General features: G+C 42.4%; 2 protein-coding genes across 11 annotated transcripts in view; one reads left to right on the forward strand and one right to left on the reverse strand.

Moving 5' to 3' along the window:
* The window catches only part of FAM114A2 (family with sequence similarity 114 member A2), a 16755-nt gene extending 16645 nt beyond the window's left edge, over window positions 1-110 (reverse strand). For 3 of the 5 annotated variants that reach the window (XR_003253610.1, XM_026066618.1, XM_026066622.1), the window contains exon 1: window positions 18-98. The gene's annotated coding sequence lies outside the window, so the exon portion shown is untranslated. Of the gene's footprint in view, window positions 1-17 lie in introns of all 5 variants that reach the window. The other 2 variants (XM_026066621.1, XM_026066619.1) reach the window with 2 other exon arrangements.
* Window positions 111-134: 24 nt separating this feature from the next.
* On the forward strand, window positions 135-10845 carry MFAP3 (microfibril associated protein 3). Of its 6 annotated transcripts, none has more exons than XM_026066625.1 (4): window positions 135-205; window positions 737-887; window positions 4827-5288; window positions 6717-10845. In XM_026066625.1, exons 3-4 carry the CDS (start codon window positions 5009-5011, stop codon window positions 7460-7462), a joined length of 1026 nt encoding a protein of 341 aa, XP_025922410.1. In that variant the 5' UTR covers window positions 135-205; window positions 737-887; window positions 4827-5008; the 3' UTR covers window positions 7463-10845. The 6 variants fall into 6 exon arrangements, with proteins under 6 accessions (XP_025922410.1, XP_025922408.1, XP_025922413.1 ...); XM_026066623.1 differs by having other exon boundaries at window positions 149-205; window positions 704-887; XM_026066628.1 differs by having other exon boundaries at window positions 149-205; window positions 704-867.
* Window positions 10846-17502: the final 6657 nt, after the last annotated feature.

The raw sequence follows: 17502 nt of genomic DNA on the forward strand, positions 1-17502 counted from the left end.
GGGCCCCCCCGCCTCACCCGCCGGGCCGCACCGGGCCGCGCCGCCCCGTCAGCGCCGCGCTCCCCCCGCCAACACCCCGCTAGGCGGAGCGCACCATCGAGGCGCGGGGCAGAGCGGCCCCGGCCCGCTGACCCCGGAAGCGCGGCGCCAGCCCGGAAGGGCCGCGAGGAGAAGCACGTCCGGGTGGCGGCGGCCGGCGGCGGGGGTATGTCGGTGCCCGGGCGGCGGGGCCGCGGGGGGACCGCAGGGAGGCTGCGGCGGGGCGGGCGGATGGCGGCGGGGCGGGATCGCTCCTCGGGCCTGGAGCGGTGCGCTCTGATGTCACTGCGTGGTGATGACGCCAGCTTTGCTTTGGTGGCGTCAGTGGCGTGAGGTAGAGTGGGAATGGCGCAGCTGCGCGCAGCCCCTCCGCGCTCCCCCGGGAGGCTCCGGGGACCCGTGTCGTAGCTCGGTGTTCTGGCATGGAAGCACTGTCGGGGGGGGGCGTGACGTCACGCCTGCGTGACGTCATGTTGCCTGGGTTTCCTGGGTCACAGCATTGGCAGCGTTCATGCGTTTCCTCTTTTCACTGACTCCAGCAGCCCCGATTCAGTCGGGTCTTGTCCCCGGTGGCCCTAAGCACAGGTAGGGTTGGGGCCTGTCCGCGGGCAGGGGTCAGTTTCCCTGGGCTGCCTCGTCAGTTTTTGTGCATAATCGTTTCTAGCATTTGAGGAAAAACAGCCGTTTTCACATGCAGCTAGTTCCGTCACCCTGCATCCGTTATCCCTGGAAGGTGGCTCAGACAGACGAAGCACCGTGTATAGAGCAAAAGACTACTTTCGAGTACAGAGGCAAAGCACCGCGCTGCTGTGGCCCCGGGAGCCGCAGGTTTGCATCTGCCGTTTGAGGTGTGTCTGGGTTTGTCGCTTTCCCTTCCTCCTGGTGCGAAATGATGTCAGAGCCAGTGAATGAATGTAGAACTATGTAATTTGAACTCTGACTGAAGCTGCTCCTGCTGCAGAGCGGTCTCTGGTGCCCAAGGGAGGGTGGAATCTCTCTGCAGCTTGTCCTGTGCTGGGATCACTCGTAATGTCTGCCTTTAACACCACGCTGCCTGCTCTTGCAAACTTGCCAGGACTTAAGGCCTTCAGGACTCTGTTAAATGCTGTTGAGATCTGTCCCCAGGTTTGAAAGATGGGGACTCGCAAGATGATCATTTCTGCAAGGATCCAAACTACAAATAGGCTGGTGGGCTGCAGGCAAAAAGTATTGATCAAATAGAACTAATATGCACATTACTACAGATTAGCTTGTTTTGAAATCATTACAAATGCCAGAATACATTTCCGCATTGTTTGTCAGAAGTAGCAGTTAGTCAGAACAGTCTATGGTTTGTGAGGTGTATCTTGGTTTATTGCTTTCCGTTTCTGCGGATATGAAATGATGTTATAGCCAGTGAATGTAGAGCTATATAATTTGCAACCTCTTGGGCCCCAGTTTTGCAATGGCGTATAAATGTGTGTGATTTTAAGTACTATCAGTACTTCTGTTGACCTCAGTGGGACTACTTATAGTGCTTTAAGTTAAACACACGTACGGTTTTCAGGGTAAGAGCCAAAGATGACTCACAGAAGCGTATGCATCATGTATTTTTATCTTTCCACCACTATTTGTTGTTACAACTTATGGTTTAATAAAGGTTAAATATATTGAGCTCAACTTCAGGTTTAGTTGTAAAATAGCCAGTTTCTATTCTGCACATTTCATCTTGCTTGAATTTAATACTTTCTTGAAAAATCTGTAATGCTGGCACTGCTCACGCTTTATCCTTCTTGATCCTTTATCAGCTCCAGCAGCTGTTTTGCATAAGTGTGATGGTTGAATAATATGTGTTTTGCAGATCATTATCTTTTCCAGCATTCAGCAATGAGAGATCATTGTCTGCTTAACAATAATGGGTTTTCCAAAAGCAAAATGTGACAAACAATTTATAATAAATCAGACCTTGAAGAGTTTAATGGTAAAATGCAATGACCCATCACCACCACTGTTTTATACATTATGCACTTGGTGCAAATATCGTGGAGAGCATATGCAATTACTAAAGATAATTGTCTTATTGTTATGAAGGAAAACGTTGCTCAGTATTTCTTGCATTAAATAATTGGCTGAGGTTTCTAAGGTCATTTTAGAAGGAGTATCACGGACACTTGGAAATCTAATAATTTAAATTTAATAATTTAAAGTGACAAAAATAACACAGACAAAGTACAGGAGGTACTGGAATTATTCTCTAATAAATCTAAAACATTATTAGTTAGGAGATTATTGTTTTGGAAGATTGGAAGTTATTTTGTGTGTTTGATTCAATAATGAGGATGACGATTTGTCTTCACTTCAGAGCTATCATTGTTATAACTGCATTAAACGCTGTAAAATCAAGCCCTGACTGCATACAAAGAAACATTAACTGGAGTCAGTGGCACTTTTAACTCAAGACAGTGGGTTTTTGAGTGATGTATGTTGAAGATTTGAGAAGCACAGCTCCTCACTTGCCCTGACATGACATGACACAAGCCATGATGGATGCTCAAATGACAGCTCTAGTAGTCCAAATGTCAGAGTTTTCAAGTAGTGGTCCACAAACCACTAGCAATCCACAGCCTGTTTTTAAGAAATCTGCAAAAGGTTACCAAGAAAAGCAAATCTGTTGTCAGCAGCCTTGAATTTATTATAAAAATGTCTGTATCTTGCTCTGAAAATACAAGGGGTCAAAAAAAAATTAAAACCAGTGCTGCAAACAAAATAATAATTGTTGGTCAGCAGCAAACTTAATATTATTTTTTCAGACTTAGGCACTTGATGCGGCTGGGATGCTCTTCTCCAGAGGCGGCAGAACTCAGTAACACTTTCCCCAAAGTATAACTGGTGGAGAACAAGAACACGAGAAAACTTAGTACTCTTTTACCTGTTTAGCTAAGGGAAAACAGCTTATTCAACAGAGTGGTACAACTGAGTTCTTCTCTGTGCTGAGTTCATCTTAAAGAAAAAGGCAAGAAGCAAGATAGAAAAAAAGGGTAGGGACACACACAAAAAAAAAACAGATGAAGGGATTGTTGTTTACAAAGAAAAAGTGCAGGACCTGTTTTCAAGTTTTCCTTGCAGGTTTCCGTGGGTGAGTTGGTTAGTCAAGCTTGAAGGAAAGTTGGACATTGGACACAGCTATATTCTTTCCCTTTTTCATTAAACTGATTTTGGCAGTAGCTGCAACAAAAATGGGTCATATGTATATTCTCTTCAGATGTCAAATTTGCAGTCTGGTTTGTCCTTGGACAGATTATCTTTAACTGAAGAAATTCATAGTCCGGGTAGTGTGTTATCAGCAAATTTTCCCGTTCCTGAATAGGCTTAATTTGCCTCTGCTAAAAAGAGAGTTAGTGTAAATCAGCTATATGTATTCATAGTAAATTATTTTTGTTGAGTGATTAGATATCTCTCTGCTTTAGGCAGTGTCAATTAGTGATTCTGGAAGAAATGTCTGCATTTTTTATTAACAAAAATTGTTCCTTTGTATTGTGATATTTATGAAATGCAACTCCTCTAGCATTTGTTATTGGTAGAAGAAAAGATGATAAATTTGAAGTCACATAGTCAATGGGGTGACGTAAGATACACTTTAAAATAACTGTTTTAGACTGTGGCTTCTATACTTTGTAAATTGCTTTTTATGGCTCTGGAGCAGTACAGATGGAATCATAACTTCAGGGAATGCATATTGGATTAGAAATTTTGTTGAGTCAGGCTTCCAGGAAAATTGATTACACATTTTCTCTTATCGGTGTCATCTTATTCTTGTTACAAGTTGGTTTTAGTCTGGATTTTAAAGCAGAAAAATCCTTGTGTGCAAAGAACATCAAAATAAGGGCTTTATCCTAATGTCTTAAAAATCTTGTGCACACATTAATTTTAAGAGTCTGGATCCTGTCTCTAAACAAAACAATTTTTCAAATTGCTGTGAAATATGGGGCAGATTTTGGCATAGTGAAGATGATAAGATATGATCACTGAGATGTGGCAGCAGAAGGTAATAGATTTTCAATAGGAGCCTACCAAAAATAATTTAAAAAAAAAAGAAAAAAAAGGGGCAGATAATGCAGCAGCAGCAAGAGAGATTGCAAAAAAGGATATTTAGACATCAAGGTCCTGATATTCAGAAAGGGACTTCTCCTTTGTGCTTGTAGATAACTGCCAATAGAATTTTCCTAACATAAATACCTATAAGCACATTATACATTATTTAGACATCTAACACTGATTTTGCCTTAAAATCAAAAAAAAAAAAAGTATAAATGCTAAAAATCAGGTGCATGAGTGCTTTATTTTTTCTAGATGCTAAATGAAGGACTAACACTGGAAAAACAGGACTTAAAAGTACTTTGATATTGGTGGGGAGGGAGGCAGAAATTATATCCTCTTTCTTGCTTTTCTTCCTGTATTATAAAATACTTTTGCTCAATTAACAAATGCAAAACTCACTTTCTGACTAGAGGTAGTTATGCATTTCAAGTAATGTGAACTCTCTCTTCTTTTTTTAAATCCTTTTTCCCTTAGTGGTTATTGTTCCTGAGATTATTTATTTTGGATGGGAAGATGAACATCTAGAGCACTGAGGGTTGTGCTAATGCCTTCTTACCCTCGTTTCGTTACTGTGCTCTGAGCAAAGCTCTGATTTGGAACCTCTTGGCTGACAGTTTATATTATGCTAATCAAGATCTGTTTACTGGAAATGAAATTTGAATATGCCGTAAGCTTGCTATTATTAATAAACTTAATTCTTTTTTTTTCAGTTGGATTTCCAGTTTCCATGCTTAATATTGATGATCTTGAAAGTGCATTTGGATCCAAGACATTTTCTGTCGCTGAACGTATCAAGAGCCTCCTGTCCTATCCCAGAGTAATACAGACAGCTTAATGTCATATGACCTCATTTCTTCAAATTAAATGAAAAAAGAATTTTTTCTAGCCTTCCATGAAGCTCAGCTACTGTCTGTTAATTTTGACTGTTAGTGTTGGTCTTGCGATTGGATTTACCGTGGAAAATGTAGTTTCTAACAGGACAGTTGTTTTGGGCTCCTTCAATACATCACTTCATCCAGTATTTCAAGCTCTAGTGAGCTCTCCAGCACACCATGATATCATAGCCAAGGAGGGGACCAGTGTTTTAATTGAATGTAAAGTGAACACCAGCCAATATGAGTATATTTTTTGGTATAACTCCAGAGGACACCTGCTTGAACAAAAAGATGAAGGTGAGCTTTCCTGCTATTTTAGGTACTTCAGCATTTCCCTTTTATATAGTTTCTGAAAACCTCTGAGACTTTATTGTCTTTTTCCTCCTATCCTCCCTTTTTTACAGTTGGGAAATTGGGAGAGAGCAAGACCAAGCACTTTTCCCACAGACATGTGGCATCTGGTGGAGCAGGAATTGTACCTGAGTTTGTCTGTCACTAACCCATCCTTGCTGTTACAGTGCCCTAGAGAATTGTTTTGTTCAAGCAAAATCACATTATTCAATATGGAAGAACTGAATCTGCATCCTACCAGACACTAATTGATGTTTTTATTTATTAGTGATCTGATTAATATTTTATCTTTCCAAACACATATGTTAAACACAATTCTCCACAACTTGTGCCCTTTTCTAGCTGGCAGTTAGTGCTCTAATTTCGTTACAGAATTTTTAAAAGCTTGAGGTGACTTGATTACATTTGTTTCCTGGTTTATGCACCAATGCCAGCATGGAAACCAACTCGATTTGTAATGGGCAAGGATGAAATACATTCTATTTAACCCTTTCATACAGAGGGAGAATGTATTTTCTTAGCTATTGGCTCTTACAGTTCTGTCCATCTAGTTTTTAATTTTCAGAAAATAATGTCTTTTAGAGGTTCCATAGAGTATCCTTTACTATAGGAATATTAATGAAGTCATTGAGCTAACTGGTAGGATCTTCTCAGAGGCCATCTTACTGCTTTAAGAGTATTCAGTAACCTTTTTGTAGATAAAATGCCATCTGGAAATTAGTTCGAAGTACAGTAATTAGAAGTGCAAGCTATGGAAGCAGTTTTTCTCCTAAGTTATAAACAAATAGGAAATACTTCATACAGCTAGCTTATTTTATTGATTTCTTTTTACGTGAGTTTTGTATATCAGCACTGTGTGCTCAGCAGAAGGCTATGTCTCAAGAAAATCCTAGGTTCTTTTGCCAGCTGAACCGTTTACAGAGTGATCTTTTCATGGGTCACTTGACTGCTGCATCAGAACATATGGAAAATTAGACTTTATAGAGGAGAGTCTTCTAACATAGTGTTATACAATGGGTGAAACATGGTAGCTAAGAATTAGATTCTCTGTCAGAAAGAACTGGCAGTCCAAAACAAGAAACTCACAAGAAAAGCACAGATGATAGAAAGCAGAATAAAGAGAGTAGCATGTGCACAGAAATCTTTACCGTAAAGCAGTAGGATTGGTATCTGAGTTGTACTTTTCTGTTGTACTTTTCTGTACCATAAGCATGAAAAGGAAGATTCCATCCTTGGGTGGACTCTTTGTTTTGTGCTAGAAATGGACTGCTTGCTTCCAAGTTCTGCCTGCTAATGATGGAACAAACACCATGCATCATGTTTACCTAGTTATTTTGGTTTTGTTAGCTCAATTTATTTCTTTTGAATCTCTAGGTGGACGGTGGTGGATTGCTGATAATTCCCTTAACATCACAAAGGTCAACTTTGCTGACCGGGGGCGATATACATGTGCAGCTGTTAATCGTAATGACACCTTGTTTTACACAGTCACCCTGAGGGTTATCTTCACCTCAGGAGACATGAGTATCTACTACATGATTGTATGCCTAGTTGCCTTCGCCATCACCCTCATTTTAAACATTACCCGTCTGTGCATGATGAGCAGTCACCTCCGCAAAACAGAGAAGGCTATTAATGAGTTCTTCAGGACGGAGGGGGCTGAGAAACTTCAGAAGGCTTTTGAGATAGCCAAGCGTATTCCTATCATTACATCTGCCAAAACACTAGAGTTGGCCAAAGTCACTCAGTTTAAGACCATGGAGTTTGCTCGATACATTGAAGAGCTTGCCAGAAGTATTCCCCTTCCACCACTGATCCTTAACTGCAGGGCATTCATGGAAGAGATCTTTGAGGCAGTGCGAGTTGATGATCCCGATGAAGTTGGTGAGGAGGTGAAACAAACCCAAGCCTGTGGTACCCAAGCTGCAATATATCCCATCAACCCGGAGATCAAGCGCAGCGATTCACCAGCCGGGGATTCAGATGATGGGTCCATGAATGAACAAGGCCAAGAGATAGCCGTTCAGGTGTCCATTCACCTGCAGTCAGAAGTACAGAGCATTGACACAGTCTCTCATGACAGCTGCCAGTTTGCTCCTTCTGAGGAAGGCACCTGCTGAGTCCGGTGATACGCTGTGGTGAAAGAAGTGCAGGTGACTCTAGGATACTGCAAGAAAGAAATCTGCAAAAAAGCTGCCTCAGTCCCATATGCACAAAAATTTTCTTTTCCAAAATACAAGGTGCCAGAACTACTACTGAAATCTGTATTTTCCGTCAGTTTTTCTCAGTGTTGATCTGATGATTTCAAGTCTGTTAGGAAAGGCCATTTGGAATATTGTGCAGTGGCTTTTTTTAAAGCATAGTATACTGAAAATATTTACAAACAGGAATTCTTTGTCCTCAACTCCTTGGTAGCTTCTCATACTATATTAGAAGTGGCCAACCTGAGCAAAACAACTTGCAATAAGATCTTTTCCTTTGTGAACTCTTTCTTCCTTCGCAAAGTGAAACCTGAATTCCTTTTAGGTAATGTTGTCCTGATGATTTGTGTGCTCTTTCTGAATTGCCTCTTGATGTGTGTAGCCCATCAGAACCATGGTGAGCTTGAACAAATCTGTTTTGTGTAGTGTGCTTCTGTGTTGCTATCAAAATATACTGTGCTTAGAAAAAGAATAGTACCAGGGTCTGCTGCTGAATTAAATGAATTGTTGTAGTTTCAAAGCAGCTCAGAGAACAACCAGGGGGTCTCAGTTTTCCACACACCTGCAGAAAACTTGTGTATACTCTAGTGTGTGGAAAGCAAATTGCTGTTGCAGAGTTTGTCACTTAAACTTGGTGCTGATTGCCAAAGCGCCTTACCCTGGTTCTGTCTTACAGAATGGAACAGTAAGTCAGTATTGCTGATACTGTCTTTTGACTGCTGATTTTACGCACTATTGAAAATCCAAAGTATTGTATTGTATTTTACGTTGTTGTGAGAAAGGAATGACACAGTGGTCATGCAGTGGCAAGGTTTAAAAATGAATTAAGTAATCTACGGATTAGAAATCTCAGGCAGTTCTTTCTGAAAAAAATAATAGAGGAAAAGTAATGACACTTACTCACTTAGCTCTGGCTAGTACTTTCAGAAAGCAGTGGAAGAGAGAGGGCTTCGCAGAGGGGCTGCCTGAGCCCCCGGTTCTGCTGTTTGCCAGCCATTGTTTACAGGAGCGGAGTCACTCTCCGAACATACCCTCTCCCATCCGCTGAAGAGGAGCGGCAGAAGGGAGAGGCGCAGGTGCTGACACACATCCATACGTTCTTAACCAAGGATTCTCCCACGCAGGCTCCTCAGCTGTAGAGATCCAGCCTCAAGGAATCAGAGTGCAGAAAAGAATCTAGTCTCCTCTTTCACTCCTTGGTGCTGATTTTTTTTCTCCTTGACATTTATAAGTTGTATCACTTAAATAGCATTTTATATCCTGTTGAGATTTAGTAGACGTAAGGCTTGTAAGCACTCCACAAATTAATTTCGTACAACTACTGGAAGCATATTGCCATATAATTTTAACAACTTGGCAACAGGAGCACCATTCAATTTCCCACAACTCTTTTTTCTTTTCCTTATTATTACAAAAATGTCAGTTGAACAAGTGATTCTGGAAGGCTGCTCAAGATTGTTAAGAGGATTTGACATTACATTTACATGAAATGGAAAACAAGGCATAGTGGTAATAACAGGGTGGGGCCTTCTGTGGTAATGCATCCTCGTAATGAAGGGTCTGAACAAATTATATTTATCATATTGTATCAGAGAACAGGAAGCTGAAGCATCCATTACCATTTTAAAATACCTTTTGGGGAAGGTTCTGTAGTCAGCCACCAGTAAATGCAGTCTACTAGACTTTGGCACATCTGATAAGAGCCATGTTTGTCCAGAAGAGGAAAAATTGCCAGCCTTGGTCATAGGAATGCTCTGACCGGCTTGGTACCATTTCCAAGACGTAGCCAGCATTATCTGCTTCAGGGGAGTAAAGCCTGCTGTAGACACTTACGCTAGATACTGCCCTCAACCGTAACTTCTTTTTAGCCTCCGCAGTTAGATGGCACTTTATGTCCAGGTGAAAAGTTTGTGTATTTCTGTGTTACCTCTCGGGTTTCTTTTAATTTTTTTTTGATGTTCAGTGTTAAAAGATACTCTTGTGGATAAATGCCTAGTTCTCTTAGAAGCTCTGCTGAGATGCTCCTGGCCTCACTTGTGTGCTGCAGTGAGCTCTACAGGTTTGTTGCACATGGATGAGTGGAGATTTGGGGGTTTATACCATTTTGAATGTCCTAGTTCAGAGAGACAAAGGCTGCAAGAGATTATGGTCTGTTGTGATCTCTTTGCACCACCAGCCATCAGGGTTGTACCTGCTCATGCCTTTTTTCCCTCTAAACAGCTGTCTTGGCTTCTGGGAAACTGTCACATTGCATGCGGCAATAGCATCTTTGACATTTTGCCCCCATGTGACATATGCAATTTGGAGATGCAGCTACAAAATCAGAGCTCCTTTTAAATGCTTCCTGAGAAGCAGTTATGCAATAGAGATTGACAGATGTCTCATCAGAAATGGCAGCTTACATGCAGCAAAATGACACTAGAGGTGTGTCAGATGGGTGTCGGGAGAACAGTTTCTAGAGTAATTCAATCTGTTCTTTGATTTTTACATTTTATTTACACAGCTCTGAGTTCTAACTAAGCACAGTTACTGTGTCTTCATGTGTCCAGTTTTCTTCTGTTTGAGAGGAAAGAATGGTCATGCATAAAGATCCTCAAAAATGCAGTTGCTGTGTCAACTGCTGTATAGTAAAACTATGAATTTTACTGAATTAATATACTATTTTGTTTGCTAAATTAATTTCATTCCTGGGAAGGAGGCTGTTTTGTAAGGATTTCAGTAAATCAGTAGTACTTATTAAATGTAGGAACTGATCCTACTCCCACTGAATTCAATTAGAGCAGATCTGAAGCTCTGGTGTATTTTACAAACTATATTACAGAATTTTTATGCATCTGAAAGCAAGGATGATGGTGATGTTATACGGTAAGTGTAATTTCCAGAGAATGAAACCTGACACTGATTTCTAAACAATTTGTGAACTATTCTTGTTGTATTGAATAGACACGTGCGCTTAAATTTGTTTGATGCAACTAATTGAAAATTAACATGGAACAATTATGCAAATGTCATTGTTTCTCTCTAACTTTTTGTAGGACAAGAAGGTTGTACAGAGGTTTTCCTGGTTTAAACTAAAGTCTTTGACAATCACAAGGCTATTTTATCTCTTCTTTATAACTTTTTTTTTTAAATAATGCAAAGTCTACTTGTTATTCAAGAGAGTATCTAAAAATAACTTTGTAGTGGATGTTTGTATTATATAGGTTGTATTGTAACTGTTTAATGTAACCACGTAGGATTTCATACTTTCATAAAATGAGTTGGTAGATTTGCAGAATAAATTTAAAAAAAAAAAACTTGTTTTGTTAGGGTTTTCTTTTTTATCAGTAAGGGTTGATGAGTAGCAGTCTATCGAAGGTTAAAGAGAAGCTGTATTCAAATAAGCAGAACGTTGTTAGCCACCCCGATAAAGGCTACTGGGACACTGAGTTGTCTGAGAGACAGCTCATGCTATGCCATCTTTGGGTTTGTCATATTTAATGTCTCAAAGTCCTCAGCAGCATCCGTAATAATTCTTACCAGCTGCATAAACGAATGGTTATAAACCCGAAATGGTTTCAGTAAGGCTTATGCACTCTTCTTCATTTCGCTTTTGCAGCTAAGATGATTGTACAGTGCAGCGACCCTCAGCCACCAGTCTGTATTTTCTGGTCTTAGCTTTTTTACAGGATCGTATATTGTAATCTGCTCTTTTTTTTATTTCCCTCAAAATCCAGTGTATTTACATCTTATCTCTGGAAAGGCAACACCCAATTAACACAGCATGAATTTGGAGTATATAAAACCTTCAAGTGGCTGAGTCTGTGTTGCTGTTTTTCCAGTGAGTTGCTGCGATGGCGTAAAGAAGCTTCCACTCCTGCCCCTGGGGAAGCCTGTGGGCTGCTCTCACTCCGCATCCCTGGGGCTGGAGGAAACAGGTCTAACCCCACCCTTGCTCTTTGCTAGCCAGCAGTTTATTAAATTACACAGGGAGGGAGTAAAATCCCTGGAGTGCTGTACAGCTGGCATACTAAGAGTGTGGGGGGGGGGCTATCCCCCCTCGCTTAGGTCACCAGGTTTGGGTTCCTGATCCCTTTGCTGTCAATTCAGGGTACTAAACTCTGCCAGAAGAGGATCCAGAGCCCCTAAGCTAGGAACTTACCTACCAGCCCTGGTTTACCATTAAGCCATATTTCCCATGTGAATGCCTGCTGCTGGATGGTAAGGACTGGTTTCTGTGTGGGCATGTCCTGAAGCTCTGGGTGCTAGCCTGGAGCACAGGGTAGAAGTGCCCCTAATAAAGTTTAAACTTTAATCCCCCCCAAAATATTTGCTGTCGTGGCTTCCTGAGAAACCCTCTCTGATACAGTCAGGGGGTTGTGCGGGCGTAAATGAGAGCAGATGTCACCCACATTGTTTTTAAACAATAGTCTTCAGTTGCCGGTCTCTGTGCAAGGAAGATAATAGCATTAAAGCTGAATCTTTTTCTCCCCCGCAGGGGATTTTCCTGTGAGAATCAGCTGCTTAAAGGAAGAGTGATTGGACCCATACTTCTTGGGCTAGGTCAGTGTTCAGTCAGCATCTGCTTTCTATCTCCCTGCTACGGGGTATGCAGGAATGATACTCGTTCCGTTCCTTACACTGCTTTAATCTGACTCTTTGTGATCCTAACCACAGTGAACAAATTCCTCTGCATAAATTTAAAGCATTTTTCTATTTGGATAACAACAGATCTTTGAAGAGGAAGCTGCATTAAGGATGATCATACTTTGTTCTTTGCAAAAGACAACTTTTATGTTGCAGCACTCTCATCTTGTGAGTCAGGTCTCCAGCAGGAGACACACAGTGGAGAAAACGCCATACCRTTCAACTTGCAGCTTTATTCGCTTCTGTTTAGCCAGGTCATCTCACACCAGCTGGGTATCATTTTTTTATTATATGACAGCTCATTCAGATGTCTTCAAATACTGCCAGTTTCTGAGCAGATGGAAGGGAGAGTTACATCATCATTCCAAAAAAATTTTTTTTTGGCTGGATATTCCTAAGTCAAGAAAGCCTGAAAAGTCAGAAAGTTGAGCTTTATCACTGGTAGGACAGTACCTATTCTTTGGTCACGCCTGGCTGCCAATGATCGTAATAACACTGAGCAATTAGACCTTTCATTTTCATTAGGCTAATTAATTGTTTGTACAGTGCCCGGAATATGGAATCATTTTCCTTTGGAAAGAATAAAACGATTAGAATGGCCTTATACTTATCCCAAGATGCTCAGAATGTATTTTATTTATTTTATGGGAGAAAAATTCTCTAGTGCCCCAAATGCAAACCATATACTTGAGTGTTAATGCTTGCGCTGGGACATTTACATCAGCAGAGATGCACACAGATTATACATATGTCCATCCATCTGCCTAAATGCTCCATACGGTATCCGGGGTTTCTGCTGCATGTCAATGAGTCTGCAAAGAGGCTGGTGTTGTTGTTCCATGTGTGTTGCCAGATTTATATGTCAGCCGTTGTCAGGAGCTTGAGGAATGATGAACACATCCCTTCGGAGATCAGCTGTCCACAACACAGAGGTGTGCAGAAGCCAGCATCGCTATAATTATTATTGCTGCGTTGTGATAGTGCTTAGAGGCCAGAGCACTGTGGTGTATAAATGTACTGGAGACTCTCTCAAGAGGCTTGTACTCTAAGTAAATCAAAGGCAAATGAAACCTAGACTAGGATTTCATGAAGAAAGGTACCCAGTGGATACAATATTGTAGAGGCTATTGCTCTTTGTTGATTTTTGTCCTGTTCAGCTCCTCTTCATGCTACCATATTATTAAATTTATATTTCATATTAAATTGTTTCAAGTGTAATATAAGCCTGCAGACCACCATTTAAGTGGAAAGTGAGGGGTCATATTCTTCAGCCTAGAGTTTAAGATCTTTCAGCTCTCTAATTTTCAAACTCTTAGCTGCATGTATGGCGGGAGAGGCCACACATCTGATGGGGCCACACAAGCTTCCTGTAAATTAGTTGGGGATAGCTAACTGATGTTCCCTTTGCGTTTTTCAATCTCTCTGCCTCTGCTGTGAGGCCTGTTATGGGCCGTCTGCAAGAGGCAGGAGTGAAATTTGTGTCCCTTGCTACTTTCTCTTCCACTAAAGACCAGGGCACAGTCAACAACTGTGGGTTAGAAGGGAGTATTAGAGGCCACCCGGGACATGCTCTCTGCCAGCCTGACAGATGTCTGTCCTGTCTCTTAGAAACAGCCAGTGACAGAAATATCTCATCTCCCAGACAATCTGTTCCAGTGTTAAGCTATCTTGACAACTGGGAAGATTGTCCTAATATCTGCCCCCAAGCATCTCTTACAGTACTCTAAATTCATCACCAATCTTGTCCTATCCATGCCTACTACATCCACAGCCCAAATCAGGGCTACTGCAAACACACAGGAAAGGAATTGGGTGGTTACATAAACTTGTGGCTATACTTGGCTTTCTGTGCCTATGGTGTCTGATTAGTGTCTCATTTTGTGTTCAGACCAAGCCTGCAGAATTCAACTGGAAGTCAAACTCCTTTTGTTTATTTAATGCCCTTCTCCCACCAAACTTGTTTAGGTCATCAGGGAAACCTGCTCATTAAAACTGCTTCCAGAAGACAGAGGTAAGCCCAACAATACTCTATGGTGATATTTAGTGCCTAAGGACTTTAAGTCCTAAGTGACTTTAGTTATTTTTCTGGTAATATGATGGAGCAGAAGTCTCTTCCCATGTTTGAGTCTTTGCTCCTTTTGTTACAGTTTTTGCATTCAGAAAACATCAGGAATTGTTTGAGTGTGGCTTCTTTTGCTTTGACCCTTCTTGCTGTCTGTCTGTGCTGGGTCATGCAAATGTCCCTGCCATTAGTGCTGGCAGCTAATAATCTCAGTCCCTGTCCACGTAGAGCTAGTAACTCCTTCCAGTGTTTTGGGTGCAGCGTTTCTCTTGCAATAGCTTCATACATGTATGTGCTAGGGGGTGGAAAACTGCCCCTGCAAAGGGGCACTTGAGAATGTCCCACTGTCATTTCAAGGACTTTTTAGCATTTCACTTATTTTCAATCCATGGTGCCATCTCTTAAATTTTCTAATTGTAAATATTCTGAGTTTCTTGCCTGGTCAATGGGAAAATCCAAAATTTTCATTTTTCTTCCTTCTTTTTTTTCTTTTGTGAGTTTTTCTCGAGTGTAACTCTCCAAAATAATGAGGAGGTAGGAGGACAGTGGACAAGAACAAACATGAAGGAGTTTGGACAACTGTCCTAGATTAGAACACGGGTTTATTTTAGAAATCCTATATGCCTCACACCCCATTGCATGAGAGTTGTTTTAACAACAAATCTCTTGCAGCAGGGTGTCAGTTCAGTTCCATACATTACTTGAAATGCTTTATTAATTTGATGACCTTGTGGGCGCTCAGAAAAAGCCATTTATCAGTATTCTGAGGAAAGAGAACTCCTCTGAGCTAAAGGGACTGTTTTCTTGCTCAGATTTATTGGTTGGCTGACTTAATTCACCATTCAAACATGATGATTTTTAGCTGCTGGGCAGTGGCCCTTCCAATGTTAAAGCTAATTAACTGCTAGAACACTTCTTAGTAAAGCTGTTTTCTTAGTGTTTTTTTAACCCCATGAAATAAAGCAAACACAATCCTTCAAACACAGGTTGCATGGAGACAATATCAGCAAAGACATAGAACTGTGCTGAATGACTATTTTGTCAAGAAAGTAAGGCCGTTGGCTGTCCCTGCTGTCTATGTGACAATATACAAAGGTAAGATATGAGAAAAGAGACAACATCTGAAAACAGAAGAAAGAAGGGACACCAGACTCATGACAAAGCCAGAGCTCAGAGAACAGCAAGGGAGGGCTATACTTTAGCCTCCAATTCACAGCTAGGGATCCAAGGCCATCAAAGGTCCAAGCTGTGGCTTGCTGTCAGGTCAAGGTCAACGGCTATGCCACTGGGGAGTCCTTCCACCTACCTCCCTTTTCTCTATCTCCACCGCTGTTTTCTAGCCCGTACCTCTGAAAGAACCATGTCCTTCACAGCTTGGACAGATCACAAGGACTGCAGTGCTGGCTCTGTCAGGATCTTGTCAAAACTTTATGTGGGAGGAGATGGAAGGGAAATGGAGGTAGCTGTTTGTTAGGACACATCTGGCTGCAAAAAGTAATGCTGTTAGTTGTTTAGCTCATCAGTGAATTCTGCTTACCAAAACATTTTCTGGGAAACATAACCCTCATGGTATTTCATGGCGAGGTCTAAAAAAGGTATAAAGTGGTCTGTAAGCTCAAGAGCAGGTAAATTCAGTGTCCTTTGTACTCCTCCGTACAGTGCTTTGGTAAAGTACTGCAGCTCTGCTCCTTGCTCTGAGTCCATAGGTGCAAATGAAAAGTAAATCACAGCTGTTACCTGAAAGTAGGGAATCCCTTGCTGACTCCAGCAAGCTCTTCATCTGTCTTTGTTCCTGACAGTTTGATTACCTTTATCRTCATCTTTAAATGCAGAGCTGCAAATGCCATTAGTGGTCATAAAGAACAGCAATTCTCCTGACATTCTTTGACCACAGTGTTCTCCTCAGCTGGCAGCAAGCAGCACAGGCTGGCTGTATATGAGGGTGCTTTACTGAGCTGTCTTTTCCCTGTGAATTTGAGCTAGGAGTCTCAGTCCCAACTCTCTGTACACTTCCATCCTGTTGTCTTCCTCCCTGAGTTTCATCTTAGATGTTCTCAGGATTTCCAGCCTTCCTCTGAAGCTTCACAGTCTAGTTCCTTGTCCCAGGAGCACAGGAGCATGGAGAAGTACCCCTGCGTGGGTGATCAAGGAAATCTCTTGTCACTAGAATTGCTCTGAATAAAGTGGGAAGAAGTGCAGAGGACCAGCTGCATCTCGGAGAAGACACCTCTGCTTCCAGTGGGTGCTGGTGAAGCTCAGCTGGCCTGGGCTCCTCCCAGCTAGGGATGAGGGGTTTACTCATCCTCTCAAAATCCACCGTGGGACTCCCAGAGAGGACAGGACATGAGGGACTCACACTGCTGTCAGCTGTGTGTGTCTGAAGTGCATCAGAGAGTATTTGGGGATGAAAAAATGCAAGGTAGGAGATTATGCTCCTGCTTTTACTGCTGCATGGTCACTTTGGTGCTTCCTCTGTTCTCACATGTTGGTGTAAAGAGGTCCCAGGTCAGGGAAGGTAACCTTAGAGGGAGGGCAGGACGCAGCCAGGGYGTGAGGGGACTGCGCAGGGCTGAGGGCTGTGTACGAGATCCTAAGTGTGCACCGTACCGGCCACAGGGCTACTGGGACAGATCAGTTCTCTTTGGTACCCCAACTTTTCCTGTACACCAGTGAAGCCACCCCGTAACGAAGCCCACATCTGGTCCACGTTTCCGATCATTTGCCAAACAGCCCTGCTGATCTCTCCCTGCCTGTGAGCACCAGTGCTTTGCCTCTGATCCAGATGACCTTGAAGGGATGCAGCGAAGTGCAGGGCATGTTGGCTGCTGCTCTCRTCTCGGCAGCCCAAGGCTGCTGAGGACAGGCAGTCTGCTTAACCGAAACCCTGGGCAGGGTTTGTAAGCGCCAGGCTGAATCCAAACAGCAACGACACACAGAGGAGATCAGAGCCAGGGTTTGGGCTGAAAGTTGGCAGAAGGGGCAACGGCACGCCAGGGACCAGCCAAACATGGCTGGAGAAGGGGGATGCAGGTGGTGGGAAGGGATGCCGTGGGGAACGGGTGCTGTGGGAAAGAGATGCTGTGGGGAAGGGATGCCATGGGAAAGGCATGCTGTGGGAAAGAGATGCCATGGGGAAGGGATGCCATGGGGAAGAGATGCCGTGGGGAAGGGATGCTGTGGGGAAGGGATGTTGTGGGGAAGGGATGCCATTGGGAAGGGATGCCATGGGGAAAGGATGCCATGGGGAAGTGATGCCGTGGGGAAGGGATGC

Source organism: Apteryx rowi, unplaced genomic scaffold (genome assembly GCF_003343035.1).
Source record: "Apteryx rowi isolate R43461 unplaced genomic scaffold, aptRow1 scaffold_245, whole genome shotgun sequence".
NCBI classification, from domain to species: Eukaryota; Metazoa; Chordata; class Aves; order Apterygiformes; family Apterygidae; genus Apteryx; species Apteryx rowi.

Coding starts and splice junctions, on each gene's coding strand:
- MFAP3 (XM_026066625.1), top strand. CDS start 5,009: ATGAAGCTCAGCTACTGTCTGTTAATTTTGACTGTTAGTGTTGGTCTT. Junction 5,289..6,716: donor GCTTGAACAAAAAGATGAAG/GTGAGCTTTCCT, acceptor TTGAATCTCTAG/GTGGACGGTGGTGGATTGCT.